Raw genomic sequence first — 16,886 nt, 5'->3', positions numbered from 1 at the left:
TGACAGAAACATTTCCGCTGTACTTGTACCTTTCGCAGTTGGTATTTAGAATTAAGAGCAATATACATGTACACATTATTTTAACACCTGCTTCATACTGTTTTCAACGTCTATTTTAAAACAGATTATATTGTTCAAAACGCAAAGGGATTAGGCACAAGTGCACCACTTATGGTCGCCTTCTCAAAACTTACCTTCCAGATTTCAGCAAACATATTACCAATCCACCAATCAGCAACAGCATTACAACAAGCATTACTGCTCCCACAATAACTCCGCTTGTAACAGGAGACACTGAATCTGATACACCTGTAAATTAACATGAGCTAAACATTATTTGTGAATACATGTATGTCCGACTATAAAACGCCCATGTTTTCAAAGGCTCAATGCATACTAAATATCAATGTTTAAAGCTCATCTAAAACAATTTTTTAGTAAGACATAAATGAGATTCGAACCTCGAACATCTTCACCACATCGGTCACCAGTGAAGCCGTCCAGACACTCTCCGGGACAGCGTCCATCTCCAACAATGCACGTGACGTCACAATGTCCACAACGAGTACAGTCAGGCCCATAAGTTCCAGGTTTGCATCCTGAAGGTCAGGTATTAAATGATGAAATGATAATATTAAACGGAAATTGAAATATGTTTGAATCATGGCATTTCTTAACAAATCTTTTGTAGCCCTTCAACTGAATTCGCACTGATACACAGTGATATGCATCATATGAACCCCTTGTGAAAGATGACATATCAGAAATCAGACAGCAGTGACAGTGGACATGGTTTAATACCGAAAACTACAATGTCCACCATTAGCATGAGTGCTGCCTGCTGCCAATGGCGAAAATGCCATTATCACCAGACATATTATTTTAAATAAGAACTCCGTACACCCTTGTCCATACCTTCCAGGCGGACAGTTGACAGGCACTGTGACACATTTCATGTTTCTCGTAAATCCCGTTTCACCAGCAATTAATGTAGCTATGTATGGCTATAGGATCTTTTCCTGAAGTCGAGTCGTGTGTTAAAACTCCAAACATTTTATGTAGGGAAACCAGACTTTTGGATGACATAAAGACATTACCTGTACAGTCACCCTGTGTCCACCCCGTCTCACATCCACTGTCACAGGTCCCTGCTCGGTTACACGAAGAGTTCCCTGCACAGTGTCTGGAGGAGCAAACGCCACGACAGTCTGGTCCATAATGATTGGCATCACATTCTGGAAAAAGATGGCAAGAGTTTTAGTATGGTATATATGTACATTTCCCAGAAGGTGCACTGGACATATTCTCACAGGCTCGGTGTGACGGTCACATGATGAACTTGAAGCTGAACACTTCCGCCCAGGACATATTTTATTGCAGTTAGTGCCATAAGTCGTGCTGTTCCAAGCTGTAATTAAAATATAGATAAGAAGAAAAATCTTCATTCGGAAAAAAAGTTGAAAGGCATCTGATGTTCGAAGCATTCTAGGTGATCGGTTCAGCAAAGTGTATGAAACGAGTCAGTAGGTGATGTGGATGCACCACTTTACATGCCCCTGAAAACTTACCCACAGTAAGACCTCAACAACGCCTGCCCCTCGGTAATCATTCCTATTTATCGTGAATATCCTGACGTCAGCGTCTGCAATGAGGCGCGTATACGTATCTAAATTCTACAGTATCACTTACCTGTATCACATCTCAGTAGTATATGTAATAGGGGTTTTGGACCAAGTCCGGACCAAGTCTGACATTAGCTTCTTTACCCAGTGAAGCCTTTGTCGAACCCTTAGCACTTCCCTCCACGTGGCTATTATGGACCCCTTGAATGTTGACTTCACCTGTGGGGGGCCTTGTGAAAGATATTGTGTTGTGAGGCATGATCAATACCTCTGGCTTCTTCGGCCACTGTCACTCGGTTATGTTAATCTCAGCGTAACAATTTAACGTGTATCTCCTATGAGTTCTCTGGTCTTCGTGATGATTTGTTGCCGGCCTTGTTCTATGAACTTTTTTTTCTCGTCTTCACTGATGGTGGTGCTTTTATGACACTTGGACCGGATCTCCTGTTTCATGCGGTGGTATTTGGCAATTTCATCACCAAACGAAACTCATCCTCTGAGATTTTACTGTCCATGAGTGCGATGGAAATATGATCGGCTATTGTGTTCAACTTTGCTTCGGCTAGAACTCTAATTTCATCGTGTTTCAACACTTTACATTGCAGTCTGCGAGATATGTACTTAAGTGTCATTGCAGCTAACCCTACTACTCCTGCCGTTATTTCAATACACAGCACCGCAGGCGTTGCTACGATGGTGGTCAACAACACAGCACCTGCCATGCCTAACCCTGGGTAATGTTAAATTTAAAGCTGAACTACTACCGTTTGGGACCAACACGATGCCCGAGCTACCCAGGTATTCGTATAACTTGCACATCATTATCCGGAATGAAAGACATGAGATGTAAACCGTTGTTCTTTATTTCGGAGACGTAACCACTTTCTTTAAAGAAGATGTAAGGTGCGGTGAGGGTCATGTTTATCAACCATTCGGGCTCCTTAAAGTCTGCCAGCGACACCCGCTCGTACACATTGTCTTTCAAGTGTAGGACGTACAAGGTGTCTTCCTCACCAGGCAGATCGAACCCCTCCGTGTCTCCTAGATCACCAAGCGTGACGTTGTGACGATGGCTGGTCATTGCTATACTACCGTTAGAAGAAAATAGTTTTTTGCGTACGTACACTTCAAGCCTGTGAAATGTAGGTTGTCGGGTAAGAAGATTTTGGTGAGTGATATCGTGTCTTCCACGGTCACGGTGACCCCCTGCAGACTGGTCTGGGAGTCGACACCCACCCGCATGTAAACAGAACAAACCTGATAATGAGGTTGTTTGGCCCACTGGAGTTTGATCCCTTTCACGATCTCGACTTCGCGCGGCCCAGACGACGGTAGTTTACTGAGGTAGACTTGAATGACTAGAGTGGAATTAGCAGGCACGTTTTCCATGATGTCATCCAACTCATCGAATTCTGAGACCACCTGCAAGCTCACGTTGGGCACAACAGGCTTTCCAGACAGCGGCAGGAATATCCTATTCCTCGTCAATGCGCTGATGATTACACTGCGTCTCTGAGTCGGGACATAAGCCACGAGCAGGGTTCCGTTGTTCATGATTTTGCTTATGAAGTGGTCCTTGTTTTCCGTGAACATGTAGGGGGAGCCGAGCGTAATGTTGATGATCCAATTGACTTGAGAGGGTTACAGCACCCAATTGTCGTCGTCGGTGAAGACGAGGCTCTACGGTGAGTTTCGAGTGACGACCGTGGCCTCGACGTCATCCAAGTCAAACAGCTTACCACCGAACGCTGGGGTTATCATCCATTCGTCAGCACCTCTGCGGGCTAGTCCATACAGAGTGTTGAGGGCCGCTCCTGAGGTATTGACTATATCACCTAGGTTACCACCACTGATGGAGGGGGACTTTGACGCGTTTGTAAATGCTGTTTTTAAGCTGCAAGGCATACAGTTTACCCTCTATTCTGGGGTCGTCGAACCTGCATGTGTCCCCGCGATCGGAGATCCCTACATCGACACATTTTTTTCAACCTCATAGCTGATCCGGGTCCTTGAGCGCTAGTCATTATCATCATGTGCAGTGTCACGCTGAGGTATCCTATATTCACAGGATTATGTTCTATATCTAAAATTGATATTGATATCCGGGATGGTACCCCGCATTAACCTCTTATACTGCCACGATGAAAACGACTCGGTTCTGCCATCGTTGTACTTCTCCGTTTTCACCGGTATGGCTCTCAGCAGCGTTGAATGTTGTTCAGCGTGCTCAGCTGATCGAGATGAATGCACAGCTCTCGGTAGGGGACTAGGTTGTACCCGTGACGGTGGTTGTGGGTTTTATCTAATCTATTGAGCATCCTCGCCAATGGCCAGCCGAGCCTCATGGTATATATTCCGTTGTAGGTTAGCAGCACTGTGCCATTTGAGTCGTCCATCTTGAGTTCGGTTCCCACAGGCTTGAACACTTAGTCGCTTAGCGAGCAAATGCTGTAGTAGCCGGTGGTTATGTGGTTGCAGATGTCACTGACGAACAGCTTGTTGTTGCTGTTGTTGATGTTGGTCCATCGCGGTAGGTAGGTGATATCGCAGAGTGCGACTTCGAGTTGTCCTGACATGTTATCGATCGCGTGCAGCAGCTGAACGACCTCACCGCTCATTATACACGGAAGCGTTACGTACATATTGAGAAGTATATCATATGTTATATAATATTTCAAACATGTACAAACCAGGAGTGTTTTATTCTAAAAGCGACAACATAAGCGCCTCTTATCTCACGAACGTGAAGATAACGGACTTCGTGGCTGGGTTGCATTTGGGAGCCCAGTTCATCGATGTGTTCGAAAAGCACAGGTTTTCGGTGAAGCATGCCAACACAGTCCATGATTGGTTCAACAACCCTATGCAGTTCTGGCAGAATCAACTCAACTTCACCGTCTGGTGCGCGACGACTGGGTGTGGCTTGACGTTGACAGACACTCAACGTGATGCGCTGAGTAGGTCTGTGTTCACATTCCACGTATACTACACACACACAGGGCGGGACGCATTAAACAACCCGTACGATCGAGGGGCCTATCGAAACGTTTGCAACGAATTCAAAATAGACCGGAAGACGGATTTGTGTTTGCCGGGCCCGAACCATGGGCTGGGTATCCCCATCATTCACAAAATGCCCCTCATGGAAGCCAGCGAGAGGTTGAAAGAATAGGGTGGTAAATTTTATGCAAGTTCTTACGTACGGCGAACGAGTGGAATGATAAACTCAACACGGATTACCAGATCATGGGGTTCGAGAAGGGACCCGTGGATGATGAAAAAGTTCATGCTGGACACGTTGAGAGGGTTCACTCATGCCGGCATCGAACGCTTGAACGACTCGATTCGAACGTACGTGAGGGCGCTGGCGGGTGCGCAGGCGCAAACGCTTTCTGGCATGATCGGAAATGGGACTGCAACGTCGAGGATGCCATTACCGACCCGGTCGATCTATCGGGTGCCATCAAATGCTACCAAGACGTGTTGGAATACGACCAGTGAAACGGGCATAGTCGTACCACCATCCCCTGAGCCCAGGGTCCAACCAGCACCACAGCCCCTGCCACCACACAAGGTGGCTGAAAATCAACAGCATATCAGCCGTAAAACAGCGCTGGTGGTCGGTGGGATCGCGGTTGGCTTGGGTCTCATTTTGTTAAAAATTGCTTAGATGCTACGGCCACGGCGATAATGAACGCCCACAGGTTTTGACTGAGCCACATGACTGTTTTCGACAGCGTGCTAAGTAACCACGAGATGATGCTACCCAGGATGCCGGGAAGGGCTTTGGCAGCCTTACCAGCGAGTTTAGCCAGGGCTTCCCTGAGTGATTTCAGATGTTTTTTTATCCAGTCTCTGTCATCACCACTTGTTTGGGTGATCCCTTGTTCCTGGAAGAGGATTCGGATCCTGTCAGCCAACGTGGTGTCTTCGTTTAATACTCGATCAATGGTAAACAGCTCGAACCCCTCGGTGCCCTCCCCTCTCTGTCAGTAGTACACACCATCCCCGGGGCAAAAGGACCGGGAACTGACCTTCGTCGTGCTGGGTCTAGCAGCGACTGTGTTAATCGCAAGGCAATTAAACTAGGTACCCATATGGGTATACCAAAGATGAGACCCGCTCTGTATTGTTGTCAATATGTGCTTTGGGGGTAACCGAGACCTGTGGTAGGAGATGTAGGACTGAGGGATATTGTTGTTTTCATATGAGGAGTATCAAAAACGGTTTCGAGAACTACACGTGTTCCGTGTGTGGTATCGGAGTGAAATGTCACTACTGTTTATGTAGAGACCACAGGGCAAATGTACTCAGGCACCAGCTTATCTACGACAAGAAAAAGGGCTACACAATGAACATAGGCGCCTCCTCAGGATAGATGTGTAAGGAGGGGCGTTTTATTAAATATTGGTGTGTACCTAGGTATATATAATGAATAGTCTACAGTTCGTGAAAGTTGAACCCCCGGAAAGTTGTTGTCCAAGAAGCTGGCAGACGGATGTAGGCAAAAGTATAGATACGAGGCCGGCATCGTTTCAAGGCCATTGATATCACTTGCACCCTGCCTAAGACTATTCAGTCCAGTGGTCGGATAAGCTTGGTTTTCAGTGGTTTTACAGTCGCGAGTCGTTACTGGAAACGATGGCTATGGAAATTCACTCAACCGTGAAGCGGTTGAACAGACTTAGGCACCCACTGTGAAGGCCCTTGAGAATGAATACAATTGGTATGAATAGGCTAAAAATCAACTCACCTGTACACGTTGGATTTCCAGTGAAATCGTACCTTGTAGGAGAGAGTTTGACACAATCTAAACCAATTCGTATCGTCACACTAGGCAATGTGAATTCGGTAATGTGAGATGATGTTGTGATGGTATTCAGCATCCTTTTATAGTCTTATGTAAAACCGTATTAAACCGGATCATACCTTCCATAACTTTCTCTATGAGCGTGACCTGAGGTCAATCTGGACCCGTACCTAATGAGGTCAGCCACCTTCCAGAAACTTCTCTGTGCCATGATGGAGCATTGGAGTGATGCCGATACACCACTTGACATGCCCCTACAAACGAGCCCACAGTATTCAATTCAGTTCATTGTATTTCCGTTTTATCAGCCGCTGGCCCATGTACAATAAGGAAACAGTTTACAATATGAAAAGTAGCAAACTATACAGAGAAGAAAGCGTTTCAGGTTCATGTTGAGGTGCAGGAAGAGCTTCCATCACAGTTTCTGGAGGAGCATACCTCAAGACAGTTGGATCCATAATGATTGGAATCACATTCTGAAATATGTTAGCAGTGATTAAATGGGGTGTTATATGTATAAGGAAAATTGTTCATAATAAAAAGTAGGTGTATTTCATATGCACTTACCAATAATTCATTTCCAAGATTTACCTTTTTCACAATCAACACCCATCCATCCAGCTTTACATCCAGAATCACATGACCCAGTCACATGATCACATGATGAATTTCCCGTGCAGTATCTATCAGAGCAATGACTAGTACAGTTTGTGCCGTACTTTCCATCGATACATCCTGAAACAAAGAAATTAAGGACTTACAATGTGTTTGATAGTTCTTTGTGGTAACGTTGTGTGACAGGCTTCCTTTCTGAATAACTGATCTATTTCCCTTCCAAACTACGTGATCTCTCTGCATTATCTGCTTGCCTCTTGACTTTGTCCTTAATTACCAATTAACTTTTAATATTCTTTACCTTGTGTGCAGTCAACCCCTATCCAACCAGGAAGGCATCCTGTGTCACATGCTCCAGTGTGACGGTCACATGACGAGTTTGGAGATGAACACTTTCGCCCAGCACATGTTTTCTTGCAGTTAATGCCATAAGTAGTATTGTTGCAAGCTGTAAAATGTAGATCGGCATGAAGTTCATCAGTCATCCAACTACAGTTGAGAAGCATTTGATTTGTAAAACGATCCGTGTAATCGGTTCCACAACAAGTCAGGAGGTGATGTCGATGCACCACTTAAAATGCCTCAGGAATGAGCCAACAGTAACACTTCCACAAATCGTGTTATTCCTTTGCATTAATACTGACTAAGCAACGGCCATAGTCATCAATGGGGCGTGTATACCTTTGCCCGTATTCTTATCTGCAGTAACCAGAACCATTGACTAGGATCACCAAACCTGACAGCAGAAACGTCTCACCTGTATCACATCTCTGCCCCTGCCATCCTGGTCTACAGCCTCCAGGACACAATCCAGTCCACCGATCACAGGTTGGATCCAGGCAGTGACAGAACGTATTACAGTTCACCCCGTAGACACCTGGGCTGCAGACTGGTGCATAATAAGGTCAAGCTAAGTAAAGACAAGTGTATATATCTTACGATGGTTGATGGAATTGGACAGTGTGTTGTTATAATTATATCGCACAATTTCTTAACCATAATACTAACACATTCAACGTAGTACACATATAAACTGGATCATTTGTCAAGAAGTTTGTGTTATGTGCTTCATAGTTACAGGACGAAGGGACTTTGAAAACAATAAACCTTTTATTCGCAATAAGATATTTGACGATGCTCAAGAAACATCACCATGTTTAGCCTTGAATATATTGTCTAACTCTGTTAGCAAAACAAGTACATATGCCTTTAGTGCCTTCAGAACCAGATTGTGAGTTCCATAACAAATGAAGAGTTGTCAACGTGGTATCCAACTCAATACCATTACAGGGGAGAATAGAGTCATGTCTTTCTGTTTGGAAATGAATGTTGGTGAAAATTTCAAGGTGAATAAACGTCAGCTCAAGAGAATATTAACCTATTATCAGACGAAACATATATCAGACGAGTAATATGCAAAATGACACTCACAATTATTTCAGAACATTAAATATAGCATTAACTAGTTTCACAAAATTATAATGAATTTGAGCTCCTTAGTTGTGTATTCATTCTTGTTTGGAAATGACCGCGCTTCAAACACCATAAAAGAATACATCCAATCAACACTGGCGCACTTTCACAATGTGTTGGATAAAGCTTCTCAAGTACTGAGGCACAAATCTGGAATGGAACTTACACAAACTCGTAGATTTGCTGTGAATGGAAATTAAAACACTTGTATATCATTAGCACATGAAAGGACACATACTAGTAAATACAATAAATGACTTACCATAAATCTCCACCTCACAGATGCCCAGAGCACTAGCATAGCCATCACTTCCTCTTCCCCCCGAGTTCCTGATGGTGACGTATCTGCCGGTAGCGTTACACGTCACGTCAGTTGGGTTGTTGGATGAATTCGGGAGGGTGGAACAGATGGTGGAGGGGTCGTTGTTCAGGTAGATGGTGGAGTTGGCATTTCTAAAGTAGACTTGAAAACAAACATTGCTTTAATCTACGTTACACTATAGTACTGTGTCAATATAGCTCATATATCAGATCACAAAACTATGTTCATGTAATCCTGTAATTGAGTGGAGACACGTCCAATTAAAAAATATATGCTTTATAGGTATCAAACGCAACCAAGACACAATCATATTATGTGAAGGAAAGCAATTATATACCACACTCAAATGCAGGTTACAGTATAGTATCTACAAAGCAGAGGTGAACACATACTGTCTAATCCTAGGATAGCATATTTCCCACCCCAAAGTGATAACGTATATTTATTTAATTCATGTCTTGTTCGGTAAACCTGTTAATATTTACGACTGTAAGTAGGCTATATGTGAGAGGTACTTCTGCTGGTATTGAAACTTCCTTAAATCAGCGGAATGGCCCTGGAGTATGTAGGATATGTAAATCAATCCCGAAACAGTATAGCGATAGTAGGATTGACAGAAATACATCTAGATATCACGCGTTGATGTATATTAGATGATGGTGCGACACCGTTATTGCTATAGTTTGATACCAGCGTATGATAAAGAATGCATCGTCATATTTTTAGTTTTTGACAGAGTGAGTGAGCGAGTTGAGTTTTACGCCGTACTCAGCAATATTCCAGCTATATGGCGGCTTTTGACAGAGCAGTACCTATTGCATATGTGTTCTTCTTTTATCCCGTGTGTAATTGTTATGTAAACCTCGTTTGTTTCTATGTTGATTCATTGTTGAATGTGTAAATATGTTGTAGATAAAGTATCTTCACGATATTTCATATACTATGTAATTATAAATGTGGTATTGGTGTATGTGTAAACTGTTATTTTCTTTGTTTTTTAATGTACGGTGCGAATGTACGATATAAATGAAGATGTTGCTCGTTGATGTACATGTTGTGATGTCGCGGCACTGTTTGCTATAGTTTGATCACAAGCCTTTAATGAAAATATTCCTTGTCAGAGCAATACCAGCCTATCGCACATATCTCTATAGCCTACCACACATTTGTTGTATACGCGGGGCCTTCAAATAGTAGTCGGCCTCAACTAAAAACTCATTCAAAGGCAGTTGTGTTTATGTTCTATGTTTATCTGTCAACCTCAAGCAAACAGGTTTTGCTATGTTCCTCCCGATCCCAATTTTGTTTGACTTTATATCTTGGTAACCCAAAAATTTTCAATAAATGCATCACAAACTTTAGGAAACGAAATATGCAAGAAACATTTTGTATGTTTGAGATAGGCAGAAGTCCGCTAGAATCCAACTTAGATATGAAAGTGCATAAAAAAGCTATATTTAACTACATTCGCTTGTTAAAGTGACTCCCCTTCACACACACACCCCACCCCAACCCCACCCCCACCCCTCGTGTTTACTGAAATAGATTGTTTTGGAGACACTACCCACCACCCACCCCCTGTCAGATGACGTAATCACTAGGACATAAATTATTCTAATGTTTTCACTTATTCATTCATGATGGGTTCAAACTATATACTAGTATCATCGCTATATATATTATAAACAGTGCCAGATTGAATATCTGGACACAATGTGCTTGAATGATTAGAAACAGCACCCGTATGCTATATATATATCAAGCAATCCAAACCTTGATTATGACGAGAAGTCATCCAATACTATACTGAACATATTTTATATGATACTATCAGAGGGCATACCATTATCCAAGAGGTAGCAAACTGCAGATCGTTTTTCATTTTCTGCGTTGTTTTAAGAAATATTATACACCAATGTGTTGTGATGACAATTATCTGGTTAACCACATTACCCACACATGTGAAATTTTGGAAATGGCTTTGCTAACGATTCTTTCAAAATAGAATGGAAACTTTTCAAACATTGGACAACGAGAATAAAGTAAGACTGACTACGTTTTGAACGCCCCTCATAGAACCATTGAGGTTCTTTGCTTCTGAGCTGATTCATTCATGAGGAGTGTTTACATATGTTCAAAACATGTTATCTGAACACCATTTGGTATACATCAATATGGAATTGGGTTGTGTAAATTGTTGCTTGTTTATGTGTTTTGATGTACTGTAATGAACCACTAGCATTCAGGGAGGTGCCTAAGGTGAGTCAAAGGTAATACATTACAACCTAAGAGGGTATTCGGACACTCACAAAAGCATCGTTTTCCTTAGATCATGATGCCAGGATACCTACATCCATTGTCTACTATAGATCCTGATGTCATTCAGCATGAAGTCCTGGCCCAGATCCACTGTCCAGTCTGACGGAGATCTAGCAGCGTGGAAACAGGTTTACTCTCACCATGTATGTCACTGTCACCATCCACAGCCTTTGATGCTGTCCAGCCATCACCTCCAGATATTGTTGATGCTGCCTTGCCAGTTTTCTGTGAAACAATCATCATGTTTTTCACTGCCCCCATTGCCTGACGGGTAACTCTCCGTTTACTCAATATGTTTTGATGTTGTCTGTTCAGTGCAATGTTTTCTGTGAAGGACAATACTTATGTGACACTCAAGCTTCCGCACAGTTTGCAGTATATGCAGTTACTGAAGATGGCCCTACATTTGTGGGCCATATAGCGAGACATTTGGTGAGAAGCAAATCTTATTTTACCTTTATATGTATATCAAGTGAGCATGGACTGACAAGAACACACCTTTTCTGTTGATAGTCATTTAAAATGGAAAGGACTAACAATATATTTTGTATCACTAATGTATTATACATTAAAGCATATAAATACCAAGTAATAAAATCAATCAATTAATTTCACTAGGAGGTATATTTGTGTAACAACAGAGCAGAATAAAATACACCAATATGACAAATAAATGTATATAGCACTTACGTTTCTGGCAAAGGCCCCCCGCCTTCCTCCATCCCGTGTCACAATCGCCACTACAGGCACCTGTTGTCTCGTCACATGATGTCTGACAGTGACAGGAGTAGCTACAGGAGTCTCCAAAAAGTCCTGATGCGCAGGAACCTGTGGGGTGATACAGATAACGCGAAAGATGAGGCTACTATCTCCCAACAGTTGCAATGTGCCGATGGGGAGAAACAGAGAGGTGACATTCAACAGTGAAAGGGGTAGTTGCAGTCTCCGAACTAATGGTGGTCTGCACCATGGGAGCGGGTGAGGGGGAGATTCAACGGTTGCAAAATGTCAGGTGGCAGATAAACTGAAATAAAGCTTCTGTTGGCTACATAAATACCATGTGCTACTATGAGGGATCCATTAAAGAACGGATGACAGTGTATATATGGTCCTCATCACTTCCGAAATATAGTAACTTACTTAAGGCAACTGGTCTAAACTAAATTTTGCTAAATATGCCATACTGTTTCAAGGTACTGTTTACACGTGAACTGATATATTACGTTTTTGTAAAACAAATTCCTAGCACTAGTAGTTCAATAAATCATGAAACTCAGTACAATTGGCGAACTCTTGACAAACCTTTACACCAAAACGCAGCCGTTCACATTCACGATATTTCCACACGCTTTTCAGCAATTTGAAGCATGATCCTCGTGCAATTCAGCTGCATAAAGTTTGCAGCCATATAGTGACGAGAACAAGTCTGCATTAATATACATTGTAAGTACAAAGTGGTGTCGTTTCAAAGACACACATTCATTACATTGTCATTTTGGAACAGAGAATGTCATAGCACTAAATTGAAAAGCAGGTAAATTCGTTATTGACATTACAGAGTTACAATTTATGATGTAGATCAACTTCCCTCAGGTAGTTCAGTATCAGATGAGCGCTCACGCTCGAGAACAGATCTTTCAGATTAATTGGTTGTGTGATAATGTGAGTCCCTTGCAGATGTAAAGTCCACACAGTCAAGCAGAATATGCTTGAAAATAGTTATATTTATTTCAGTTGTGTTTAATTGTATAAATACCTGTTTATGTTGCAATCGCGGAAATAACAGGTAGGTGTAGAGGGTCTTTGGGGGCCACCAGTAACAGGTTTCTGTTTGATTGAAGCACGAGTAACTTATCCGTCATAACCTGACCCTAGGTCATCACCATGGAGTAGCCAGTCACGGGACTAGAAATCGATCTAACACACATGTGTGATACCAGTTTTCTCACATGGGTTTCTCATCCATCGATGTGTAAGAAAAATGATAGGAACCTGGGGAAAGAATTACGGAATAAGAGGACTCTGGCTGGGATGACAAAACCCGTGTCTTCAGCGTGATGAGCGAACGCTATAACCACTAGGCTACACCACCGCCGAGAGTATCACGGATATTAAGATAGAATTAGAATGTAATCATAAACACATATCACTATAGAGATCAATAAACCATATAAACTGGCTAATGATCACAAGCAACAGAAGGAGGATCGCCATGCTGGGGACCAAGGGGGCATGGTACTTTTGCTTCCTGTATGGATTTACACCATCCCTTCAGGCGAGTATACTCCAATGTAGCCAAGCAATGAAAGAACATATATTCTGCGATAAAAACCATGTAGCATGCAAAATACCTTTAAAGAGATGGGATTTACATACCCCTAAGGGGGAAAATAATTTTACGCTACTTCAACCCCTTTGAAGGTACTGCAACTTCAGTCAAAGTTTATTAAGTCTAAGAAATTATAATTCAAAATGTATCATTTAAATTATTTTCCTTTGAAAAAACAATAACTAAATGTGGTAAAACTTTGTTTAAAAGTTCCGTTAACGTTTTTACACTGAAATATTTATCCCTGATGATGAATATTTTTATTGCACCGGTATACCATCTCATGTAGATATCCATATTGTCATCCCTGTTGTGCACATTTGTATATGACCAAATCATGCAGAATCCTTATCCTTAGCAAATTTGTCCTTTTATCATCTAACTTACAGCAATAGCGATGCTATCCCAAGACTCTCAAAGTTGAACAACGAAAAAGTGAAATTCCTTCATAGTAAACGTTATTATCACTGAACATGTACTAACCCTTTTCAAGGAATGTGGTTCCTAAATGTGATGACGAAGGAGAGATAAACTCCCAATACGAAATGATGAAAACTGTTTGTACAACTGTTTTCACAACTTTTGCTTCAACAAAATGGTAGTTGAAGTACATGTTTACCTCAGGAACTTGTATACCTACTATGTTTATTTCTAGATAATACGGTAATGATATATTGCGTTATCTCTGGCGTAACGGAAATAATGCACTAAATAGTCAGTGCTATTATATATCCTCTGTGTATTGCACTTTCTCAAGCGGGGCAGTGTGGTTTGTAAATGGACATCGATAGGACGACATGTGTGGACAGTGCTAAACCGTGAGTAAACTTCGCAGGGATGGGATTTGATTTTCAGATGTATTGGTGATTATCCTCTGGGTTATATATGATGAGATAGTTTGATTTGAAAAGAAGGCCCCTTTGCATACTTCGAGGAAGGTACTTGGGGTATGGATGATCCCATGGTAGAGAAGTTGTGTTCCTGGGTAAGGGATGAAGGGATAACTCCGCCCCGACATAGAAATGAACAGGGTACAGATGACAGAGCAGCACTGGGTGGGAAGCACATGACTGCTTAATAAGAATGATAGGGACTTGGAATGGTAGGATGGGATATTGTGGGACAACAAGATTCCAGATTACGACTGACAGGGGAACCTGGGGTAGAGGCGACATGATCATAGGGTAGAGATAATAGAAGTCGAGGATTCGATGATAGCCGTCATCGATGCGGTTGACTGTTAATACGCATTTGACTTTGTTTATGACACAACATACAAATCTCGAAATAAACAAACAGAAATCGACTATGGTTAATGTAATATGTACGCGTTTACTGACGGCCGGACAACAGGTATTGAATAACAGGACAATAGAAAGTGGATAATGAAATCCTATTGTGTGGATGACAAGATAAGGTTATATGATATTTATATATACTACCCATCAAAAGTTTAGACTCACTCAATACACTCACCATATGTTATGCATATATACTAGGCACATAACGAAACTGTGCATACAAAAAAATTTAAAATCAAAATTTATCAAACCATGTGTAGAAACATAAGGATTTAAACTCAGAGATTAGTCACATGTATCCAACATGCATGCACGTGCCACGGTCCGTGACGTCATTGGGTTCGTCCTTGAGACGTGCAATACGTTGTTGCACGTGCATTCCGGGAAAGAGAAACAGAGCAAATGAATGCCACACAATACTGTCACTTTGGAAAGCTCAACCCCTGCCCTTGCGATCGTTCAAAAAATTAAACGGCTATTGAAACGCATAGCATGCCAAGGCTCACGTCTGCACAACGTCATGAGGCCATTGGGATGGTCGTCCGTGGGGATATGTCTCAACGACAAGTGGCTGCACATTTCCACTGCCACCGGAAAACCATTTCTGCACTGGTGAGACGCTACCAGAACACAAATAACGTCATCGATCGGCCCCGTCCTGGACGTCCACGTGTGTAACAATGCCAAGACAGGACAGATGGATAAGGGTGACCAATCTGCGCAACAGGTTTCAGACTGCAGTGATGACTGCCCGAACCATCCCGAGGCCTATCCTGAAACAACGTCATCTACAAGCTCGCCGAATGTGGTGCCGAAATCATGTCCGCAGACCCTTGTTTTGGTGGAGAAATGTTGTTTTTACAAATGAGTCCAGGTTGAACATTTCCCATAGTGATGGACGTCAACGTGCCTATTGGGAGAACGGTATGCACAGGCCTGTGTCTTGGAGAGGAATCGCTTTGGTGGTGGTTCCATGATGATTTGGGGTGGAATAACAGCACGCCAAAGAACTCCTTTGGTGATTGTTCAGGGCAACTTAACTGGTGTGGGCTACAGGTATCAGATTCTTCGACCAGTGGCAATTCCTTTTCTGTAACGTCATGGCCCTGGGTTAACATTCCAACAAGACAATGCCCGCCCTCATACGGCAAGGGTTGCTATGCATTTCTTGCCAACACCACAACGTGGACTTACTGCCTTGGCCTGCAAATTCACCGGATCTCTCCCCGATAGAGCATGTTTGGGACGAGATGGATCGACGTCTACGCCGTCTTCCTCATCCGACAGATAACGTCCTTGACCTTGCAACAGAGCTTGAGAGAATCTGGCGTGACATCCCACAAGCCTTCCTTGCACGTTTGATTGGCTCTATGAGTCGTCGATGCACTGCTGTTCTCAATGCCGATGGTGGACATACCCGTTATTGAGCTTGTGACATTGCGTTTGTCCCCTGTCCCGCTTGTGGACTCGTGACGTTATTGTGATTGACTTTTCAATTAAAGTTCTCCCGACTTGTTATGGTCTCATGATCCCTCCATTAAAGTTTATCTGTACCTTTGACATTGTTATCATACTTATCAACTGGGGTAATATTTTGACAATGCACATTTTTGTTATGTGGCTACTATATATGTGGTTACATCGAGTGAGTGAGTTAATATTTAACGTCACATCGGCAATATATCAGCCATATCGTGACGAAAACAATTTATACAATAAAAAATGAAAATATTTTGGAGAGTAAAACCTGTCGGCGATGGACAGTAAAAATACTAGAATATCCCATATGTGAACATAAAACTAGCATGTCAAACTAAAAGATTTTAATTAAAGAAGATAATACAATATAAAAAACGGGTTGTAGATCGCCAACAACTGAACGTAGATCACCAAACTAGGAACCATGGGGACTTACAATACTTTTGCTACCTGCATGGACCCTAGCTGCATTTACACCATCCCTTCAGCCGCTGGCGATATAGGAAGATTTAGCCGAAAGTTAAAATAACAGAAATACTACGATTAAAAAGTATGGTTGTGCGAAATTGACTTTGAAAGTGTTTGGGACTTACGTACCCTCTCAGGAGGACGTGGA

General features: G+C 42.4%; 2 protein-coding genes across 2 annotated transcripts in view; both read right to left on the bottom strand.

The window, feature by feature from the left end:
* LOC124261757 (multiple epidermal growth factor-like domains protein 10) overlaps positions 1-16,886 on the bottom strand; it is a 47,667-nt gene that overhangs the window by 493 nt on the left and 30,288 nt on the right. Inside the window, exons 9-10 of the mRNA XM_046696119.1 lie at positions 462-599; positions 195-309 (exon numbers count right to left, since the gene is read on the bottom strand). Of these exons, the coding sequence (XP_046552075.1) occupies positions 195-309; positions 462-599 (253 nt within the window). The remainder of the gene's footprint in view (positions 1-194; positions 310-461; positions 600-16,886) is intronic.
* LOC124261790 overlaps positions 1,354-16,886 on the bottom strand; it is a 30,968-nt gene continuing 15,435 nt past the window's right edge. The window contains exon 8 of the mRNA XM_046696143.1: positions 1,354-1,408. The gene's annotated coding sequence lies outside the window, so the exon portion shown is untranslated. The remainder of the gene's footprint in view (positions 1,409-16,886) is intronic.

Source organism: Haliotis rubra, unplaced genomic scaffold (assembly GCF_003918875.1).
Source record: "Haliotis rubra isolate DU_JTF1 unplaced genomic scaffold, ASM391887v1 Scf1198, whole genome shotgun sequence".
Classification (NCBI taxonomy): Eukaryota; Metazoa; Mollusca; class Gastropoda; order Lepetellida; family Haliotidae; genus Haliotis; species Haliotis rubra.
The sequence above is the reverse complement of the archived record's forward strand: the minus strand, read 5'-3'. Positions and strand labels throughout refer to the sequence as shown.